The 19,298-nt window shown below is 46.0% G+C and overlaps 1 protein-coding gene across 2 annotated transcripts; it reads right to left on the bottom strand.

Annotated features, from left to right (window-relative positions):
- Positions 1-12,851: 12,851 nt before the first annotated feature.
- On the bottom strand, positions 12,852-16,834 carry foxj1b (forkhead box J1b). Of its 2 annotated transcripts, none has more exons than XM_029134998.3 (3): positions 16,584-16,834; positions 15,776-16,439; positions 12,852-15,152 (listed from the first exon to the last, which is right to left on the bottom strand). In XM_029134998.3, exons 2-3 carry the CDS (start codon positions 16,361-16,363, stop codon positions 14,274-14,276), a joined length of 1,467 nt encoding a protein of 488 aa, XP_028990831.1. In that variant the 5' UTR covers positions 16,364-16,439; positions 16,584-16,834; the 3' UTR covers positions 12,852-14,273. The 2 variants fall into 2 exon arrangements, with proteins under 2 accessions (XP_028990831.1, XP_028990830.1); XM_029134997.3 differs by having other exon boundaries at positions 16,580-16,834.
- Positions 16,835-19,298: the final 2,464 nt, after the last annotated feature.

A 19,298-nucleotide genomic window follows, 5' to 3' on the forward strand; every position in this document is an offset into this window, starting at 1 on the left:
ACATAACATACGCTATAGGTCCCACTTCCGGGGCCTCGTCCTCCTACACGCAGCCGTCTCCAGAGGACAGACCTGCCCTGCCTCGTGTGCTGCCGCCATCCTGAAGACCCGCTCTCATCCTGCACTCATTGGCTCCCAGTCACTAATTACACACACACACACACACAGGTGCACCACACACACACACCTCATTAGCGATCACTCTAACAATACTCTTTCCTTGAATGTCCTCTCAGACTCTCTCTGATGGTTGCTAATTCTCTTTTTCTCTCTCGGCCTTTGTGTGTAGCACCCCCCCCCCTCTTTACTTCCTACTGTGTGGGTTTTGCCTCACTGGATAATTTTCATGGAATAGTTATGTTATATATATATATATATATATATATATATATATATATATATATATATATCTTTAAGCTGCATCGTCCCTGAACATAGTGTACGACACATGCACCTCAGGGATCAGTGTTACAGTAGGTCCCCTGTTACTAAGCTTATGTTGTAATGATCCTCCAAAACAACGGCGCAGGCAGGAAATGCCATTGTATGCTAATGGCAGAGTCATGTTGGCAAAGTCAAGACGAAACCACTTAATGTTTATTGACAGAACGCAATCTGTGTAAATATTGAATTGCGTCTGGAGATGTGGCTGTGATTGAATAGAATCTTACATCAGGTCCGTGTGAAGCCTTTATGTCAGCTGACTCCGTGCGCCCTCCCCTGAGTTCTCCTCGTGTCGGTCCACGGGGCAGTGGAATGAATAGCTTCTTCCGGACTTAAACCCCATTCAAGCATCTTCGCCGGAAACATCTTCTACTAAAAGACATCCTTTCAAACAGCATTTCAGGCCTCACCCTCATTTATTCAATCGCGTAAAAAGCTCTGAATGTTGATGCTGATGTTGCATTTTACAGGGGTCGGTACATCAGTTAGCAGTGGCGACTGTCAGATTGATTTATAATAAATAAGATGGCACATGATGATATAGTATCATTGATATAGAGCTACGATGTCACTGGATACCTGCTGTTATTGAGTACAGTAGGACTGAATGAGCACAGCCTGTACTTAGAACAATGGTTGTTGGACCTTGGCTCGTCCACCTTCCATTCTTCGCCGCGTCCCCAACGCGACGCTCCGGCCTCCTGGTTTCATTCTGTTCCAATTGGTTAGCAATGGGTCATTGGCGATGCATAGCTGCGTGGAAGGGGCCATTGTGCTCGGTGTAAACTAAGCAGGACTAATCATTGTACGAGGCGAGTCGAGGCCTGTCTGGACCGAGCAGTTTCTGGCTGTCAGTCAAGGCGGTGCGACTCCGCCTGGGACGAAGGACGCGCAGTGAAGGTGAAATCACATTATGGCCTGCATGTCGGTCACCACTTCAACGCACTCTGAGGAAAAAACACTGATATAGCGCACATATGCTGATAGAAACGATTCATCTTGCCTGGTGAAGTGCTCAAACCGCATTTCAGCTTTCCAGACACCTCCTATCGCCCTTTTCCTCATCTTCCTCAATTATTCCCCTCAGTCTCTTTTATATAATCCCTGAATACACACATGAAGTGCAATTTCGTAGATCAGTTCATGGCCCCTGATGCGGATGAGCTACAGTTCTCCTTGCTTTCTAGAAATCTATTATAGTGGGATTTTAAATGGGATCTTGAACTTTGCCAAAGAGGCTAAAATCCAGCGCTCATAGTCAGAAAGTGCAAGTGTGGGAGAATTTAGCATGGAGGAACATTTTACAAGGTGTAATGCATGAATAGATCCGTGCTTTTAGCTGATGTTGCCATAGTTTTTGAAAAATCAGGCTATTAGTTGGGTTTCGGTGCAGTTTAGCCAATAAACTGTGGGTTTATCGTGGGTCACCTGTGTCAGTAACGGCTCCTACTCCAGACAAGCAGGCCCTCTTTGTTTCAGCACCTCCCCGATTGTGCAATGGAACGAGCAAAGCTTAGATGTTGTAACAGACAAAATGCCAGCAAGCGTGTCGCCGTATCATATATCGGCGGCTTTTGTGCGACGGCCGGGGGTTCGTTTGTTCTCATCAGAATCACGGTGAGGATCCTGTTTTGCTCCTTGCATGCGCGCTGCCATCATCCTTCATTTCTGACGGGCTTTGTGGCGTCGCAGGGGCAAGTTTGGGCTTGCACAGCCGGCCCTCCCAAGGTCTGAGGCACACACACACACACACACACACACACACACACACACACACACACACACACACACACACACACACACACACACACACACTCATATTCACAAAAACACTACCTCTCTTCCAATCAAACGGAGACCTTGCAAATGCCCCCACAACTAAATGACTGATTTTGTAGCGGGAGCGCAGCGCTCTTGTGATGAGGCCAATCATGTGTGAATTCCGCTAAAGAGCCCGCAGTTTGCCTGCTAACCCATCTGACCTCCAGCCAGCTTCAAGGAGAGGAGGGCCACGCTTGTGCTCATCTTCACAAGGAATCAACATCCAGACTCAGTGGAAATGTTGTGTACTTTAGATGGACTTGAAACTTGCTTCATGTGAAAATAAACATAAATCAGAATATCTTACACATATTCTACAGAATATGTCAGGTTATTATCAATAACAACGCAGCATGCGTGGTATTATTTGGTCTAGGAACAATCTGGTCACCACTGCTTCCTGTGTTGGGCCTCTCAGGTTAAACGCTGGACAGTTTGTCCTCCAGGAGCTCCATCCTCCTCCTCCTTTTGTCACCTCTGACAAAAGCACGTGAATGTAACAGCTCCACCAAACCTCCCCTTCCTTTGCTTGGTGTGCTGCGGCTGTTTACAGGGCGGCCTAGCGGGTCCTGCCAGGGCCTTTATGGTCCGGGGTGAATGGGCGTCCTGCCAGTAGCCAGCGGTGATCACGCAATTGTCATGGTAATGGTTTGAATGGAGGAGGATGGACAGGACACACATAAAACAGAGGCAGAACACAAAACGAGACACGCATGCACCCGCCTCAGACATGACAACCACGTAAGCTACAGTACTCCCATCAGCTACTATGAGATGCTAATCACAAGCTAATCCGCTAAAACAGCCCAGAGACGGTGAAAATCTCCAATTCCAACGTCTAATTCGCATAATAACTCAAAGTAAATTCAAGACAAACTGTGCAGTCATTGCTCTGCACTATTTAATATGGGCCCGGAGCAGCTGTGAACAGTTGTCATTCAAATGCTTTTAAATATAATTGAAAGCACTATTTGGCATCCAACACACAGTCGCTGGCCTGTTTTAGGTAAATTATGAGGACTGCAACATGGGACACTGCTTGGTCTGGTCTCGGCTCAGTGGAGCGTCTCATCCACCGTCCATGAGCAAGTTGTACCAGATAGAATGAAACGGTTCTAATCTTGCAGCCAACTCATTCATTTGGGACATGGCCAAAACAGCCACGTCTCAATATAATACATTGCAGTTTGACCCCGAAGTCACAGTTTCTCACCTCTCTGACCCCTCTTCACGTTAATGAATACAAGGCTTGTAATTATAATTTGATGGGTTTATGGAAGTCAAATTAGGGAAATCATGATAGAAAAATAGAATGATGTTAAAAAAAAAACTCGTATCAAGTGGGTGATGGTTAAAAAAGACTTTTATCATAATAAACTAGCTGGGTGCTAGTATTTTAGATCAGGGTGGGTGTCATTTTAAATGCATAGTGTGGCTTACAAGGTTCTGCCTCTGATAATCCTCCAACCATAAAAGCCCTCCAGAAACACATGGCACGGGCTAATCAGTAAACAAGCCTGCTCGTGACAGACAGGGACGAGCACACACACCACTCCATGGAGCGAAAGGGAGGGAAAACACTGAGCAAAGGAGGGAAGGAGAAGAAAAGAAACACTACACCCCCTTTAACGTTCTCCCGCTCGCTGCTGTGTCAACACACAAGCCTTCACCCAGGTTTGGTCCCGGGAACAGAAGCGCACACAGATGTGCAGGAATGCAGCTGAGAACATCTGGCTCGGCTGAAACAGTCATTCTCAGGACGGGGGTCTCCACTTGGCCTCTGTGTTGTAGCATCAGGCACTTCAAGTGTGGGATTGAGATGTTTAATTGACTGTCACTGATAGTGGGCTTGTGTTCGTTGAAGCAGATGGTGGCACTGGGCTTATGAAACTGTCAGAGGGAGGGCGACAGACGCGGAGAAGAGCCAAGCGATTCTGGTCCAAATCGGCTTTAAACACGTGATTTTTGATTATTACCGAAAGATAGGGAAACGATCTACTACTGCTATTTTTAGCCATATGTAAAGTATATAAAGTAACTAATCAAATGGATTTCAGCACTATACATACTGTAGCAGCAACAATTTGGTTTTGTGCTCCAGGAAAGCAGCCCCGTTAGTCCAACCTGTTGGGTTCCTGACAGCAGAGAACACGTCGGTTCTCCAGATGTGGAGAATTTTAAGTGAAAACCGATGAGTGACACAGCAAATAGTTTGGGTCAGACGTGCAGGTGCAAACCAGGTGTGTGAGGTTGGGGACTGCACAACATCTGGATCTACGGTCCACACACACACACACACACACACACACACACACACAGGTAGCAGGTAGCTGGCTTCTCCCAGAGGAGCTCGGATGTTACGCTGCTGTTGGGGGTCTGAGCTGAGGGTGGTTTTTAATAGCTCGTGATTACTCCAGAGAGGGGGAGGCCATAATTACAACCACAAATGATTTCATGCCCCTCACCCCCGTGATGCCGTAATGTGCTCTTAACCTAATCATAGGGAGGCACAAAAGGGGTGCAGCGGAGGAATTGGATCTTCCACAAAGGAGGTTTCCCTTTTGTTTCCTGAAAATGAAAAGTGCTGAACCAAATATAGTATCCCACCGAACAGAATGAGTCCTATACCGTCTAACAGAGATCTTAGTGGTTCAATGATGTTCATACTCAAAGCTCACTTTTACAATAATTAAAGTTGAAGGCAAAATTTATGATGAAAACAGACATATTCTTTGAAGCAATAAACAACCACAGTTCAGAAAAAGGAGAGGGGGAGTTTGATCTGCTTTTCTTTAATGCTGAGGTTGAAAAATCGCCCCAAACATGTCAGTGATGGTCCTCAGCAGGTTCTTTCACTGAGCCCACTAACATCTAACATCTTTTCATCTATTCCTGAAAAGCTTGAGCAGGTTTATTTGCCGTCGCCTCGTTTGTGTTGGCTCCTCTCACCCATTCGATGCGGACTGTAGACACAAAACCGAAGTTGAAACCGAAGCTTTGGCTGCTTTGAAAAAAAAACAGAGTAGATACAGTAACGTGATGCACTTCAACTTCAATATTAATATTACGAGAAAAAATCTTGACCCTGATGTCGCCGTAGCGCGGCAACACGGCCGCACACCTCGCAGGCTTTGATGCTCCTCAACAATGCCTGCGAGTTAGCATTCTGGCCACGCGTCTCCTCCGGCCGGCCCGTGCCAGCCAGACACACAAACGCACAATGGCCGTAATGGACGCGTAGACAAACAGAGGAATCCTGGGGAGCGGTTGGTGCAAACGCTGCGTCTGCCCACATCAGTCCGGCCTCAATAGAGATTGGCCAGGAACGCGTAAACTGGCCCTGCAGGAGCGACGCAGCCGGACCTCCTCCTTTCAGTGAAACTCTGGGCTTTGAAAGAAAGGTACAAACCACTGTTATAGTAGCCATTACTTTTACATGGAATACAAGTATCTCCTCCTTTCGCTGTTTCTTCATTGATACTTCCTGTAAACAAGCTGGGAGCTTTCTCACGGACCAGCGTGGCCTGTTAACCCCCCCCCCCCCCCCCCCCCCACTAGCTGACCACGGGCCAAAGGACGAACCTGCACACCTGCCCCCCACTCGTCCCACCTCTCATCTCCATCCCGTCCGTGTGTCACCGTCCTTCATTTCATCCTCCTCTCTCCCCTCTCCTGCTGGGCCCCTGCGACTGGCAGAGCGGCGCATAATTAGCTGGGCAGCCCCCCCCCCCCCCCCCCCCCCCCCTCCTCGTCCTGCCCCTCCTCGTCCTGCCACGCTCTTTGCTGTCTGGGGTCTACACAGCGCTGACATGTGAATTCCAACGGCAAAAACCTTTACTCAAATGATTTCCTGAAATTAAAGCTTGTGGCATTTGTTGGGGATCAACTGCCACTGCAGACATTTAAAATAAATTATCCACAGTTATTTCAAAGGTAACTGAAGACAATAAAATGATTAGTCACTACCAATATGTGCAAAATGAACACTTTTGAAGATTTTGATCCATTATGATTTCATGTCAATGTGAAGCCCTGAATTCATTCTTATGATTCAATAAAACAAGGTCATGAAGTTTCTTCATAACTTTTTTCTTTTGTTAAAAATATGTAGATATTTTTCATTCCATTAATTTAATTCAAAACACACTGTCCCTGATTCATGAACAGATAAATATAAAACGAAAATAATAATTATAAAAACAAGATAAGCTGATAATAACCAGCTGATAATAATTTGTACTAATTTGAAGCAAAATGCATGGACGTTGTCAGTGACAGATAGAGTATCAGAAGGACTGAGTAGAAGCTGCTCACCATGACGTGAGCCATGACTCAAATTTATGAATTAGCTTTGCATGTTCACAGGAAGAACAGCTGACCAGGTGTAATAAAACTAAATGCTCCCGTTATCCTGTATTTCCTTATTCATTTCCTTATTCATGCTTTTAGCATCTTGCTCTTCCGCGCCTTTCTCTCTCTCTCTCTCTCTCTCTCTCTCTCTCTCCTCTTGTCTCTCTCTTTGTTTCCCGACATGGGGCAGCCTCTCATGTCTGTGCTGTTCTCTCTCCACCTCTCCTTCCTTCCTTCTTTCCTTCCTTCCATCTTCTCTACCTCTCAGTTCCTTGATCTTTCTCCCTCCTCTCTTGCTTTTTCTTTTTCCCCCTCCACCTTTTCCCAGTGGTGGTCCTGGTGCGGTGTGTTCTCCAGTGGCTAATTTGACTGTTCTACTTGCCAACCTAGCAGCGGGAGCTGCGTCAGTGTGTGTGTGTGTGTGTGTGTGTGTGTGTGTGTGTGTGTTCTGCAATGCTCCCCTGCCAGCTGCTGTTATACAACACTAGTTCTTGCTTCTACACACAAACACCTTACTTGCCAAAAATATGCATTCATGTACTTTTCCTGTCAGTATTCTGTAATGACAGTTGATGGTGAAGAAGAGGTTAAAGCTGCTCGTATCGTGTATCGTGACCAGAACACAGACGGGCGTGAAGGTAAAGCAAAGCAGCAATTGGTTCCAGCGAACAGCGTCTAATCAGCCATCGAGCATGAGCTGCTGAAGTGGCCCTTAAAGGAGGGGTCACGCTCAAATGAAATGCATAGGTATCCACCGGCACCGATCACATGCAAATGGAGAGGGGATCTCGAAGCCCACACAGATGCACGCGGATGCGCTGACAGAACGCTGATAGCTGTTCTGGTGGGACCGCCTTGAACTCAGAGCAGCAGAGCACATGATGCGCTAACAGACCGATGCCGAAAGCACATATCCGCACACATGCTCAAATGCACTCGGCTCATGTGGGGCCGACGCCGTACCTGTCACCGGCAGGTGTGTTCTCAAAGGACCCAATCAGTTTTAATTAACCCCTTGTGGTGGAGGGTGGAGAGAGACCGGCCATCATGAATAGAACAGACAAGTCAAGAGACATTTGTGCTTGTCATTGCAGCAGAGCTGAGTGGGTGAGGGGGGAAAAATAAACTGTATGTCGCACAATATTAATAAAAAGAATCAACATAACCACCATTCGCATCTGGAAAATATTCTTAAAAGTAGCTGGTATTTAGCTCAAAGAGGACCTGTGAGTTGTTCCAGTGCATTTATAGTATGTGCCTATAATGTAGTATGTCTGAGTAGAAATTAAAAAAACTTGTCTTAAATTAATGTTGGGAATGTGTATAATATATACTTTATGTGTATCTCACGCGTCTCAGGTCAAACTGTGAACGTCTGCACATTTGCATGTTAAATGAGAGTAACGAGGAAACAAACATGTGACGTAGCTGCCATTGTTGGTGCCGCGTCCTCTTCACACACACCTTGACCAGCATTGATCCCACATTCATTATTGAATGGTAGGTGGTTACTGCCGCTAATGCCCAGTAGATAGGATGTCGCTCCACAGTCATTATTATGAAATCAGAGGTGAGAAGGCTCCAACAAACAAAAGGCGAGTCACTGGTTTTACTGGTGTTAAGACTGTTTACACAGGAGGCTGTGACTCACATGTTGAATCACATATGTGGAAATGAATGTTCGGCATTGTACTGATGGGACTGATAATAAGCTGTGTGTGTGTGTGATGTGTTAGATGCCCCAATGAACAGATAACAGGAGGAGAGGAAGGTGGAGTGATGCTACGGAGGAGCTGGATTCGACGCATGCTCGTATGCTGCTTGTTTTCTTGAGCGTGTTTCGTCTGAGAACCCGCGTGTGTGTTGTGCGCTGCTCCCCAGGTGAGCTTCACAAAGCAGATCGCAGCTAATCGAACGGGAGCCGTCACCAGCGTGCAGCCACAGGGTCGCGAAGGGAAGAGCAGTGAAAGTGGAACGTGTGCAACCATCCACATCTTGATTTGTTGAATGTTAGTTACAAAATGTCACGCTGATGATAAAATACTTTTAGACTTTCACTCTTACTAATGGCTCACAATATGTAGCATCTGATTCTCAGATTTTGACTAGTCTGTCAAAAGAAATAACAAATGTAAACAAATTCTCCAGATGCTCTAGAGTGGTGGGACAGTCAATTATCGTTTTTACAGCATAAAACATTATAAGTGATTCTCCTCATGAAGTGGCCTGTTATACTTTTATTTTGTTGGGTAAACAGTAAACTGGGATCTCACAGCATTACATCCTCCGTCAAACTTTTATTCTTGGTAAAATGTTGAATAACCTTAAAGACCTCCATGGGTTTTGCTTGTGGTGGTATTTTCTAGAGGGAGCGTATACATGGAAAATAATGTTGGGTCAAGATTTGACCCAACATTGACCCAGGATCTTATATATTCAGTTGATGTTGCTTGTTAGATTTCCAGGCTGGAACAAAAGGTAATTGAGGGACATTTGTCAAATCTGAGGTTTAATAGAATGGCATTAAACAACTGACACCATATGTACACCAAAAATCATTTGAATCTAAGTTAAATAAACTGTCTGAGCTCTTAGCTACTATGCCGTTTACTCTGGAGTTTTCTGGTTGAGCACCAAACAGAGCAGCAGGCCACACTGAAGAGGCTGGTCCAGACTCTGCTCCGCTGCTTGGCACCAACGTGGACGCCGTGCGAGTGGCGGCGCTCCAGCGCGGGCCTGGCTCGCTCTCCGGCCTCTCATCCGTGGTCATACTCCCGACACGCTGCCCTCTTGGCCACTGCTCTGTGAGCGCATGAGTGAGACCGTGGACGGTTTGTGCAGCGGTGGCTGCGGGCCCCGGTAATCTGTGACTGGCTGGTGTCCCCATGCTGTTTGGGAGGGCGCGCGTGTGTGTGTGCGTGCGTGCGTGCGTGCGTGCGTGCGTGCGTGCGTGTGTGTGTGTGTGTGTGTGTGTGCGTGTGCGTGTGCGTGTGCGCGTGTGCGTGCGTGCGTGCGTGCGTGCGTGCGTGCGTGCGTGCGTGTGTGTGTGTGTGTGTGTGTGTGTGTGTGGCTCCTCCTGACTGTCTGCGGGACATTCAACCGCCCCCTGCAACTACAGAGACCACAGCCACAGGACAGGAATGCCTTTCAGCGAGCAAGTGGCTGATGCCAGCGTGCACGCGTACACAGTCCCCACAGGCTGCTTTGTCATTTTGCCACAAATATAAGATAATTAGCTGCGTTTTTTATGTATAAGGCACAATATAGACCACAAAGGTTTCGTAGTATATACAGTAGTTCTATAAAGTCATGGTTGAATCCTTTCACTCATTTCCATTTAAATATCCTATTACTTCACATATTATGATGAACCCTGGCTTTAAGGCTTGAGTGCTTTATTCTAAGATGAATATGTGTTGTATACAAGTATGTTTTAGATATTACAAAATACAATAAAAATTGTGCTCTTAGTAAGTAGCTGTTGTTGTTGGCATTGTAATCTGTGTAATGTTATCAAGAGGTCTTTGTTGTTGTTGTGTCAGACAACGATGTCATGTTTTCTGCCTGTGTGATTCGAGACAAAGCAAGTAAATGATCAAGACCAACTTCTATCCTTCTCTTTGGTGTCACAGTTTTGAAGCGTGTGTAAATCAGCAGTGACGGGTCATCTTTGCAGCGCTTCGCCTCATCTCGCAGTTGCAGATCACACACGGATCAGCTGTGTGACCTGAACCTCGCTCAACCCCGGTAGCAGCAAATTAGTCAAGGAGAGAACTGTATGAGACAAGAGAAATATAACGTTTAAGGAAAACAGCGTTGTGAGAACTTACTGTAGATTTAATGGAAACTGGTCATGATGCCTATTTTCAGGAACAAGATTATGAGATGCAGTGAGTACGAATGTAGAAGTGAATGAAGCCTCTTCGGCCTTGAAGGACCTCTATAAATAATCACCACTGCCATCTGTGAGCGTGCAGTTGTTTTTGTCCTCGTGTTTCCCCAACGCGTTCGTCAGCTCCACGCGACAAAAACAATTAGCACATCAAAACAGACACTAAATCTGACGACTCTCTGCGTGGGTTCACAAACTGAGGATCCACTTGTTGCATTTGGACGAATATTCACATGTATGGATAAAATCTCCACCAACAGGACTCTGATAAACGATAGCGCTGATAATCAGGTTTTCTATGGTTTCGCAACCATACGTCCCTACAGCCCAGTTATGATATGGTTCAAATCTCTGTAACTGAAAGGAAACCCCTTCACCAGCGCACCCGACCCTTTTTATCCCCGACCGCACTTCCTTTCAAAATGGAACAGGCAATCTACATGGAAGCATCATTAGCATTTCATGCATAAACAACAGCCTTTTAGAGAGGTTGTTTAGGTGAGCTTCCTCCCGAAGCCCCTCCCCTCCAGCCCAGCCAGTCTGGAAAGGTTTTAAATGTTGCTCGGACCATTGAATATCATACCACTCTTTTCCCCTCATCAATATGTGATGAGGGCCTGGAAACCAGAGATGGACGACAATTTCCTGCCTGTTCTCACAGAGGTGAAGGTGACTCCTTGTGTCCTTCCTGATATATCTGCAGCAGTGAGGTGATTAGGTTTAGTGTTATACCAGGCCATAAAACAGGCTTAGAATGCATCCTCACTGCCACTTTCTGCTCTGTGCCACAATGGGGGATCAAATTAGAGAGGGACCCCTGCCACGCAGCTGTCTGTTGGAGAATAGGCCGGTGGTTCTCCCCAATAAACTGGGAGGTGAACCCTCTGTCTGTGTCGAGCTGGGAGGGTCTCGCTTCTTCAGCAAAGCGGGTTTACTCTATTTATGCCCGGCTCTAATCAGGAGCAGTCCAGAGGCTGCCGCGATGGCAATAAAACACAGAAGTCACCCTCTTCTTGCCACACGCACTCAGAGGGACACAGCCTTGTTGAGGGGGACACCAAGGAGGGGACTATAAAGCATTACAAGGCGGGTCAGCTCGACCCCCCCTTCCCTCTATGAGCAGGTCCGCGTGCTGGGCCATCCCATCCGCTCATCCGCCCCTGTAAAAAGAACCACAGGGCTCTGGCTCCACAAAGATAATGTTATCTGGGTCGCCACAGGGCTCCGAATGCAGACGTGCACACACGGCCTCGGGGGGCACGTCAAAAAAACCTGTCGACTAGGACAAACATGGGGTATGTTGTAACTGCATGCAATCACAGACAAACAGGAATGTTCAGTGAAGAGAGACCTAGGTCTGTAATAGGTATAAAAAGGCCAGGCTTTCACCACCACCAGTTTCTTCATGGTTTTCTCCATACACCGCGTGGTCACACTAGGATCCCTGCTGTTTTAAGGAATCTAAGTAATTCCACCCATTTCTGGAGATCTCCACACACGACCCGTTGCGTCTGAGAGCCTAAAATCAAAGGGACGGAGATAAGCCGCATTTCTCTCTCAATTCCTCCAACGGTTTCAATTAAAAAGAGATTTGAGGTGGAAAATCACATTTTCATACAGGCCGCGCAACTAGAAGGCACCATCGCGCCCCGGCTCTGCAAAAAGCAGAGCCGGGGCGCGATGGTGTTCTCAGGCGATTTCCAGCAACTACTCGACAAGTCCTGGTCACAGAAGGGTACGGATTACCATTTAGGTCAATTCCCCTAAACACACAGATACAATACTGACTGTAGGAGTCGTAAATGTTAATAACTGTATGATCTGCAGAAAGGTAAGTAATAAAAGCTAGACACGTTTTTTGGCCTCATGTGGAAGTCTGGACGTGCAAATGTCAGCCTCCTGAACAACATCAGTATTTGAACTGATGTTAGCATTCAGCTCAGATGGTTCATCATTGGCCCAGTTTTGAATTGATCAGTTGCTGGGATTTGTTTTAGGTTGACAGTGCAAAGATCTCCCTTCATCAAAACCTGTTTTCATGTTTTTTCTCAAGAAATGCTACCATCTAGGACTACGAATAGATTTGGTTTAATTATAGTTATAGTAGTTATATGTTAGATATACATGTGTGGCAGGTTGAAAGTATCAAGCTGTGTGTGCTACTGTATGATCTCTACCTCCTATACATTTGAAATACCACACAAGTCCAAACACAGATTTTATCTCCCAATATCCCACTGACACTAACTCAAATAATTATTTTAATAACTCTCACAGTTCTACTTTGCACCTCACACATGGTTTCAATCTCTGATATACGATACAAGTGAATGATACACATGTGTGTTATTACTTCTTTCTTTAATTAACACCACTTATTGCATCAATGCTTGATTGCATTTTTAAACAGCTTGAAAAGTACAAATGAAATTAGCATGGCAATATTAAACAGCTCATTTTAAACATGATTAATATAATACAATACAAAATCTGGACCTTAACAGTTGAATTTATGCATTTCCCCCCCAAACCAATAGGTATTAATGTCATATATGATTTGAAATTCAGACTTATGAAAACAAGACATACAAATAAAAAAAGACCAGAATAATCAGTATAAACAAATGAAAATCCATCACCTAGTGGAATAAACATAACTCACATCATTTCTTATTAATTAACATAGAGACAACAGCAAACTGCATTTTCTGTATAAACAAATTTTGGTGAAATATAATAAAAATGCCCAGTTTTTTTATACAATTGCAAATTGTGCAATTGACTTAATTCAGTGTTGGATTTGTTGGTAAAAAAAAGAAGTGATTTGAAAATTTTAAAAAAGAAAACGTCAGAAAACATAATTTAATACAGTAAAAAAAAACATGCTTGGGTCAAACTGTTGCCTATCAAAGTGCATAACGTTCCATTTCATCAGTCCTTTTAAGTTCTGCTCCTCTTTGCAATACAAAACTGTTCAAGTCTAGCTTAATGCTTGGGTTTGAATTAATATATATTATATTGAGTATAAGATCATACATGACGGTTTTCTAATTTCAGACTATGAGTTTAAAGTTCTGCCACCTCCATCCAGCTTGTATAGTTTTATGTTTACCATTACACAATATTAGAAACATTAGACTTTAGAACTGAGTTGAATGGCTGATTTCACTGCATGTTAGTAGAATAACGCTAAATGCTAATGTAGCAGATTAGAGCCGTCGTCTCAGTCTCATGCTGACAGTGCTTTTTTGTGGAGAGTGCTGTGAAGGTGTTTTCTTTTTACAGTTCGGTCCTATCCTTCGCATAGAGAAGGTGCTCAACCTTCTTTTATTATCAGCCACCAATTTATTCCAAGGTTTCCATCAAAAGGATGTTAGCTCAATGTGCACACACAGCACAGCTCTTCTTCATGTCTTTTCTATGTGAAGAAGCCTTTTTGCTGCCTTTGATTTTAGTGAGACATTTCTTCTCTGCATGAAACTTTAATTTATCAAAGTGACTCCGTTGTGTTGTCAGTGCCTCCTCTGTGCCTGATACCAGCTCTGCATCATGTTACACACCGCCTCCTGTCAATCACCTCCGAATCTGGAGCCGGGTCAGGAAAGCCCAGCAAAAACGATCAGATCTCAAAACCATCAAAAAAGAACTGTTATAAAAACAACATTCATAAAAATGCAGTTTATTGCAGAATGACTGGAGCCTATCACCCAATCTGTCCCCAGTGTTATTCTTTATAGATTAGCCCAGCACTTCTGGGGGTTAAAGGTCACAGATAGGCCTCCACTGGTTCCCATGGCTGCATCTCTGTGAAGAGTCCTTCACACAGGCCAAAGCCCTGGTCCAAAGTCAGAGGAATGGTCTGTGCCTCTTCTTTGATCTCGTCCCAGGGTTGAAGCACCGCTTCCTCCAGCCGCTCAGGGAAAATCATGGAAGGCTCCTCAAACTGCTGCAGGTGGTGATGACCGTGGAGCAGCTGATCCTGGTCCAGCTGCTGCTGCTGCTGCTGCTGCTGCCCATGGAGGTCTCCCATATTGACCGCCAGCTCCACTGAAATGGCGCTGAGGTCCACGTACCCGTACGATAGATGGTGGCCCACGTGTTGGCTCGGACCCAGGACGTCTCCCCCTCCACACCACCTCCCAACCCCTGCCGAGTGCTGCCTCCCCTGCGTGGGCGCCTCCATCTCGCAGCCCAGGGAGCTCAGCGCCGTGTTGATGTCCAAGTCCTCAAACGTGCTGCAGTTCCCACCGAGAACATCGTCGAACACAGACGCCAGGTCAAAGTCTCCCCTCAGGATATCGGCTCTGTGGGCTTCAGTCGCTAAAAGCGGCGACTCGCTCGGCCTCATGGCCTTGTTGCTGCTTTTAGGGGGGGGGTGCTTTCGTTTGCCACCCGCTCCCTGGTACGGGCAGCCATTTTGGGTGCTGTGGTAACCCTGAAGCCCCTTGCTCTGTCTGTGTGCGCCACCAGCGCTGCCGCCATTGTAGTGATTGGCAGATATCCTCTTGCGCTTGAAGATGCCATTGACAAACATGTCAGCGTACTGAGGATCAATCTGCCAGAAGCCTCCCTTCCCCGGCTCATCTTTCCGTCTGGGGACCTTCTTGAAACACTTGTTGAGGGACAGGTTGTGACGAATCGAGTTCTGCGACAAAAGCGGAGGAGAAATAATGGATATTAACATTTTCTCTCTGGCGTGGAATAAATGTGAATGACAAAAACTGAAAAGGCCAACTTGTAAAGGAGATGTGGAAAGAGAATTAAAGGGGGTGAAGGCTGGTATTGTTTTTGTTTGTATAGGAAAGCAAATGGACCTAATGAGGCTTTCTACTAACAGGCAGCTCTGTGCATTTCAAACACAATCAGCTGTGCTTAGCTGCCATGTCTCTCGGGAGCCCTCATTAACACACACACACACACACACACACACACACGAGAGTGCTTTCTTCAACTCATCACTACTCCCATCAGAGAAAACCCCTGCATGAGTACCCTCTTGCATTAAATTGTCACTGAAATCTTCAAAGGCAGAAATTAGATACTAATCCCAGAGATGAGGGGGTGAAGGCTTTCAAATGTTTCCAGGATCTAACGCGTGCATTTTCTTTACTTCTGTTGGGATAAAGAGGACGTCTTGTCCCAGGTGCTGCCGACTGAAGCTGCGGTGTTTGTGGTGACACTGGAGTCAACTGATTGCCCTTCCCTCCCTCACCTCGCCATTTATCTGGCGCATCAATAATAGAACGAGCCTTCTCGGGTCTCGGTTACCTGCCAGCTGGGCTCCGCGTGTCTGTAGTAGCAGAAATTCTCTGTGATCCAGTTATAGATGGTGGAGAGAGTCACTTTGGGCTGTTTGCTGGCCTGCATGGCCATGCAGATGAGAGAGGCGTAGGAATAGGGCGGTTTGACTTTGGGGTTGGTTTTATAGTCGACCTCCACCGGCGGACTGGCTTGAATCGGCATTTGCGGACAGCCGGGCGCTGGATGCGCGCAGCTGGAGAACCGCGGGGCAGTCGTGTAGTCGCTGCCGGACGTAACGGGGCTCCCGAGGTACAGAGGCATCCCGGTGGCGGCGGTGTCCCCGGCCTGCGGGCTGGACGGAGAATCGGTGCCTCCTCTGGGGAAGCCCAGGCGCCGGAGAAAGAGGTGTTGCTGCGAGGACGGACAGCCCGGAGCGGCACCGTTGGCTCGCTCCGGGTCCGCGCTGAGGATGGAGAAATTCTGAAGCCAGTGAAGGCTGGTGAGACTGTCATCGAGGGGGACCGACCCAAACCCGCCGGTCTGATCTTCCTGGTAAATTGCCAACCATTTCTCCTGGAACATATTAGCGATGTCGGGGCTTGTCAGGACTGGCATCCCGGCTTAGTGCGCGCGAAGACGGCTTAAAACGGCCAAAGGTTCCTCAAATCTGCATGCAAGGTGTTATTTTGTTCTGAGGCCGAAAAGTGCAAAGAAGAAACAAAATCGAAATTAATTAAATTTCACCTCAAACAAATGTGTCAAACAACTGATAAAGACGTGAAAATATTTCAAGCAAGCAGCGAATTGCCAAATGAAGCGTAATTTCCCTACCTACAGTCCGTGTGGAGGAGATGCTTTGTTTGCACCTGTTGCAGTCCGTCCCTGCCTCCTCTCCAAGGACCGAGCGGCGCATCCAGTCTCTGCGCAACAAGTGCAGCGGGGGGAGCGTCCGGCGGCAGCGGGCGCTCGGAAAGACGCGGAAACCAACGCGAAAGGTGGTAGCGCTCAAGGCGGATCCATGCGTTATTCCTCCGAACGCTGTGTTCGAGTATCTCTGGGAGGTCAAGACGTGAGAATGAGTGTAGGTTGTAAAATAAGTCGCTCGTAAAGCCCGAGAGACTGCCCACCCACCCCTTTAAACGCACGAGGGGGTTTGATTGGCTGCCGGCTCTTGTCTCTCTCACATCCAAGGGACAGGCTCTCAAATGAACGTTGACCAATGGGACAAATGGCGCACCAACCTTGCGCAACAATACGAGCAGTCACTTATTGTCTGTTCCTTTAATCTTTAGTCTTGGTCCCGGAACAGGCTGAAACGTGAGCTCCGTGGCGCGCGCCACGGCTCCCCCGCGGCGCTCAACAACGCGCGCCACGGGTCCCGCTGCGGGGAAGCTGCACCTCGCACTTAATAATATTCCTATAACGTGTTGCAACTTAGACTTTTCAGTGGATGTCAATAAATTTTAAAAATGTCCGTATATAAAGGGTTAATATTTTTTATAATATTACTATATTCCAAAGGTTAGAGTCATTCAGTATGACTAAGTCAGACATAATTAGGATTGTGTGGTTAATACTTTAGCTGTGACAATGAAGATAATGAGGACATACCGCCCCACAGTGGCAATTTACTGGCACTGCAGAGTAAAGAAGGTAAGACGTCAAGGTTGGGACATCCCAACACCAGCAGACACATGTCTGAAAGTACCAGAACTTTGAGCCTGTATTTACTGTATATGTCTTGTCATCCTGTGAGTGAAATGCAAGTATGGCCTATGATCCAAAAAGCTGTCTCTATAGCTGCCATTGTGGTCTTGACAACACATCTCCTTAGGTTAAAGATTTGGAGTCTGGAGGCTGACAAGAGCTGGCTTTGAGTGTAGGGCTCCGAAGATGGAGGAGTGGTAAAGATTTGTGTTGCAGCCCTCCAGGAACGCACATACATCAGGGCAGCTGCTGCATCCTGTCAAGGAGGCTGGATTGTTTAAATGTCTTGTCGTTTTGTCAGGATCTTGCTGGTGAAATGGGTAAATGTTTAAACAGCTGTTCTCATTGATGCCAGGCCCCCCACTCGTATTCAGGAGGAACCAAGTATACATACTGTGTGGCAACAGTACATTTACTGAGTTGACAGTTCTTATTTTACATTCAATGGCTTGAAGGTTCTTAAGTCTGTTACAGTGAACCAATAAATACAATATAGATTGTTAATAGCAACATTAAACTGACTTACATAACTTACTTGGAACTCAAACTGGCAAAAATCATATGTTTACATTTTTATATCTACTAAATGCTAAATGAATGAAAATACACTACTAAATATAATGTTTAATATCTTAGTTTTTTTTCTAGTTGCAGTTTTTCAGCCAGCAGGTGGCGCTACTTCTTTTATTTGCCCTGTCATCACTGTCACAACTGTGGCTACTACAAACACGCCATTGACATAAGAATGTTTACAATTTAGTTACCCACAATTCTGAGCGGCGTGTTGACGTCAGATGTTTCATTCTACACATCTACACATTCTACAATCGCCGCTGTACGATCCTATATGGGCTCTTTTACTTACTGTAGTTTTAATAATGGGGATGGGGGTGCATTGGTCGTTAATGATAAAGGTATTTAAACCATTATATAGTTTTACCTCAGCGTCAGCCTATTATTCTCTTACCTTAATGTCTTCAATCAATAATTTCTAAATTCTAGCTATAAAGCCAGCTATAAAGTGTTGCATTCTCGACCTTGCACCCCCAAACCAACTGTTAATAATAAAAGAATAAACGGCCTGTTTGTTTTTGGTAAGACAGAACAATTGGACGATTATTAATTTCCTCGTATCTATATGCACTTTAGGCTCTTAATAAGCAGTTCTTAATAAGCTGATCTAAGTTTCCAGAGCATGCAGCATTTAATTTACTTTAGTGTCCTTGAGCAAATCGAGGTGGAGTTTACCTGCAACTCATTGAAAAGGCGATACTGTATTATATAAACAAAGCAGAAGCGCTAAGCGAATACAGCACTGCCGCAGCGCGTCCAAATAAACTGCAGCACGGAAGTGCCACGCGCAGGCAGATACGTGTTTTTCTGAGAAGAAAAGAAACATGCACGGCAGACATGACTATCGGCTGCCCCCCACTTTAACTTGGAGCGATGTAATTGGCGATGCTGAATTTGTTTACCATATTTGGCAAGAGAATGACACAGCGCGCCTGGGAATTGGGCGAGAGCGACCGTCATTCATAAAAGTCTGCCTTCTGGAGCTTTACAAACAAAGCGGTTCCTCACGGGAGTTGTAGTCCAAAACAAACCTTTACAGTTATTCCTCGAACGAGGATTTGCGTCCTTTGCTGTGGTTTCCCTGACACATGTGTATTGTATTTTGAAATACATTTAGTGTAGTTACCTGTTTTTAATTAACATATGTTTGAGGAATTAAATCGACAATTTTCAGACGGCGGACGACACACCGATCAGGGACCCTCCGTTTGCAGCATACAAATCCCACCGGCGATGCTCTCTTCCGATTGGCTGCCTTCTGCTGTCAATC

The sequence above is a fragment of the Betta splendens genome, chromosome 19 (assembly GCF_900634795.4).
Source record: "Betta splendens chromosome 19, fBetSpl5.4, whole genome shotgun sequence".
In the NCBI taxonomy this organism is placed as follows: domain Eukaryota; kingdom Metazoa; phylum Chordata; class Actinopteri; order Anabantiformes; family Osphronemidae; genus Betta; species Betta splendens.

Excerpts from the sequence above, each read along its gene's own strand:
- foxj1b (XM_029134998.3), bottom strand. The coding sequence starts at position 16,363 with ATGCCAGTCCTGACAAGCCCCGACATCGCTAATATGTTCCAGGAGAAA. Across the intron at positions 15,153-15,775 it reads ACGCGGAGCCCAGCTGGCAG|AACTCGATTCGTCACAACCT; the intron begins GTAACCGAGACC and ends CTTTTGTCGCAG.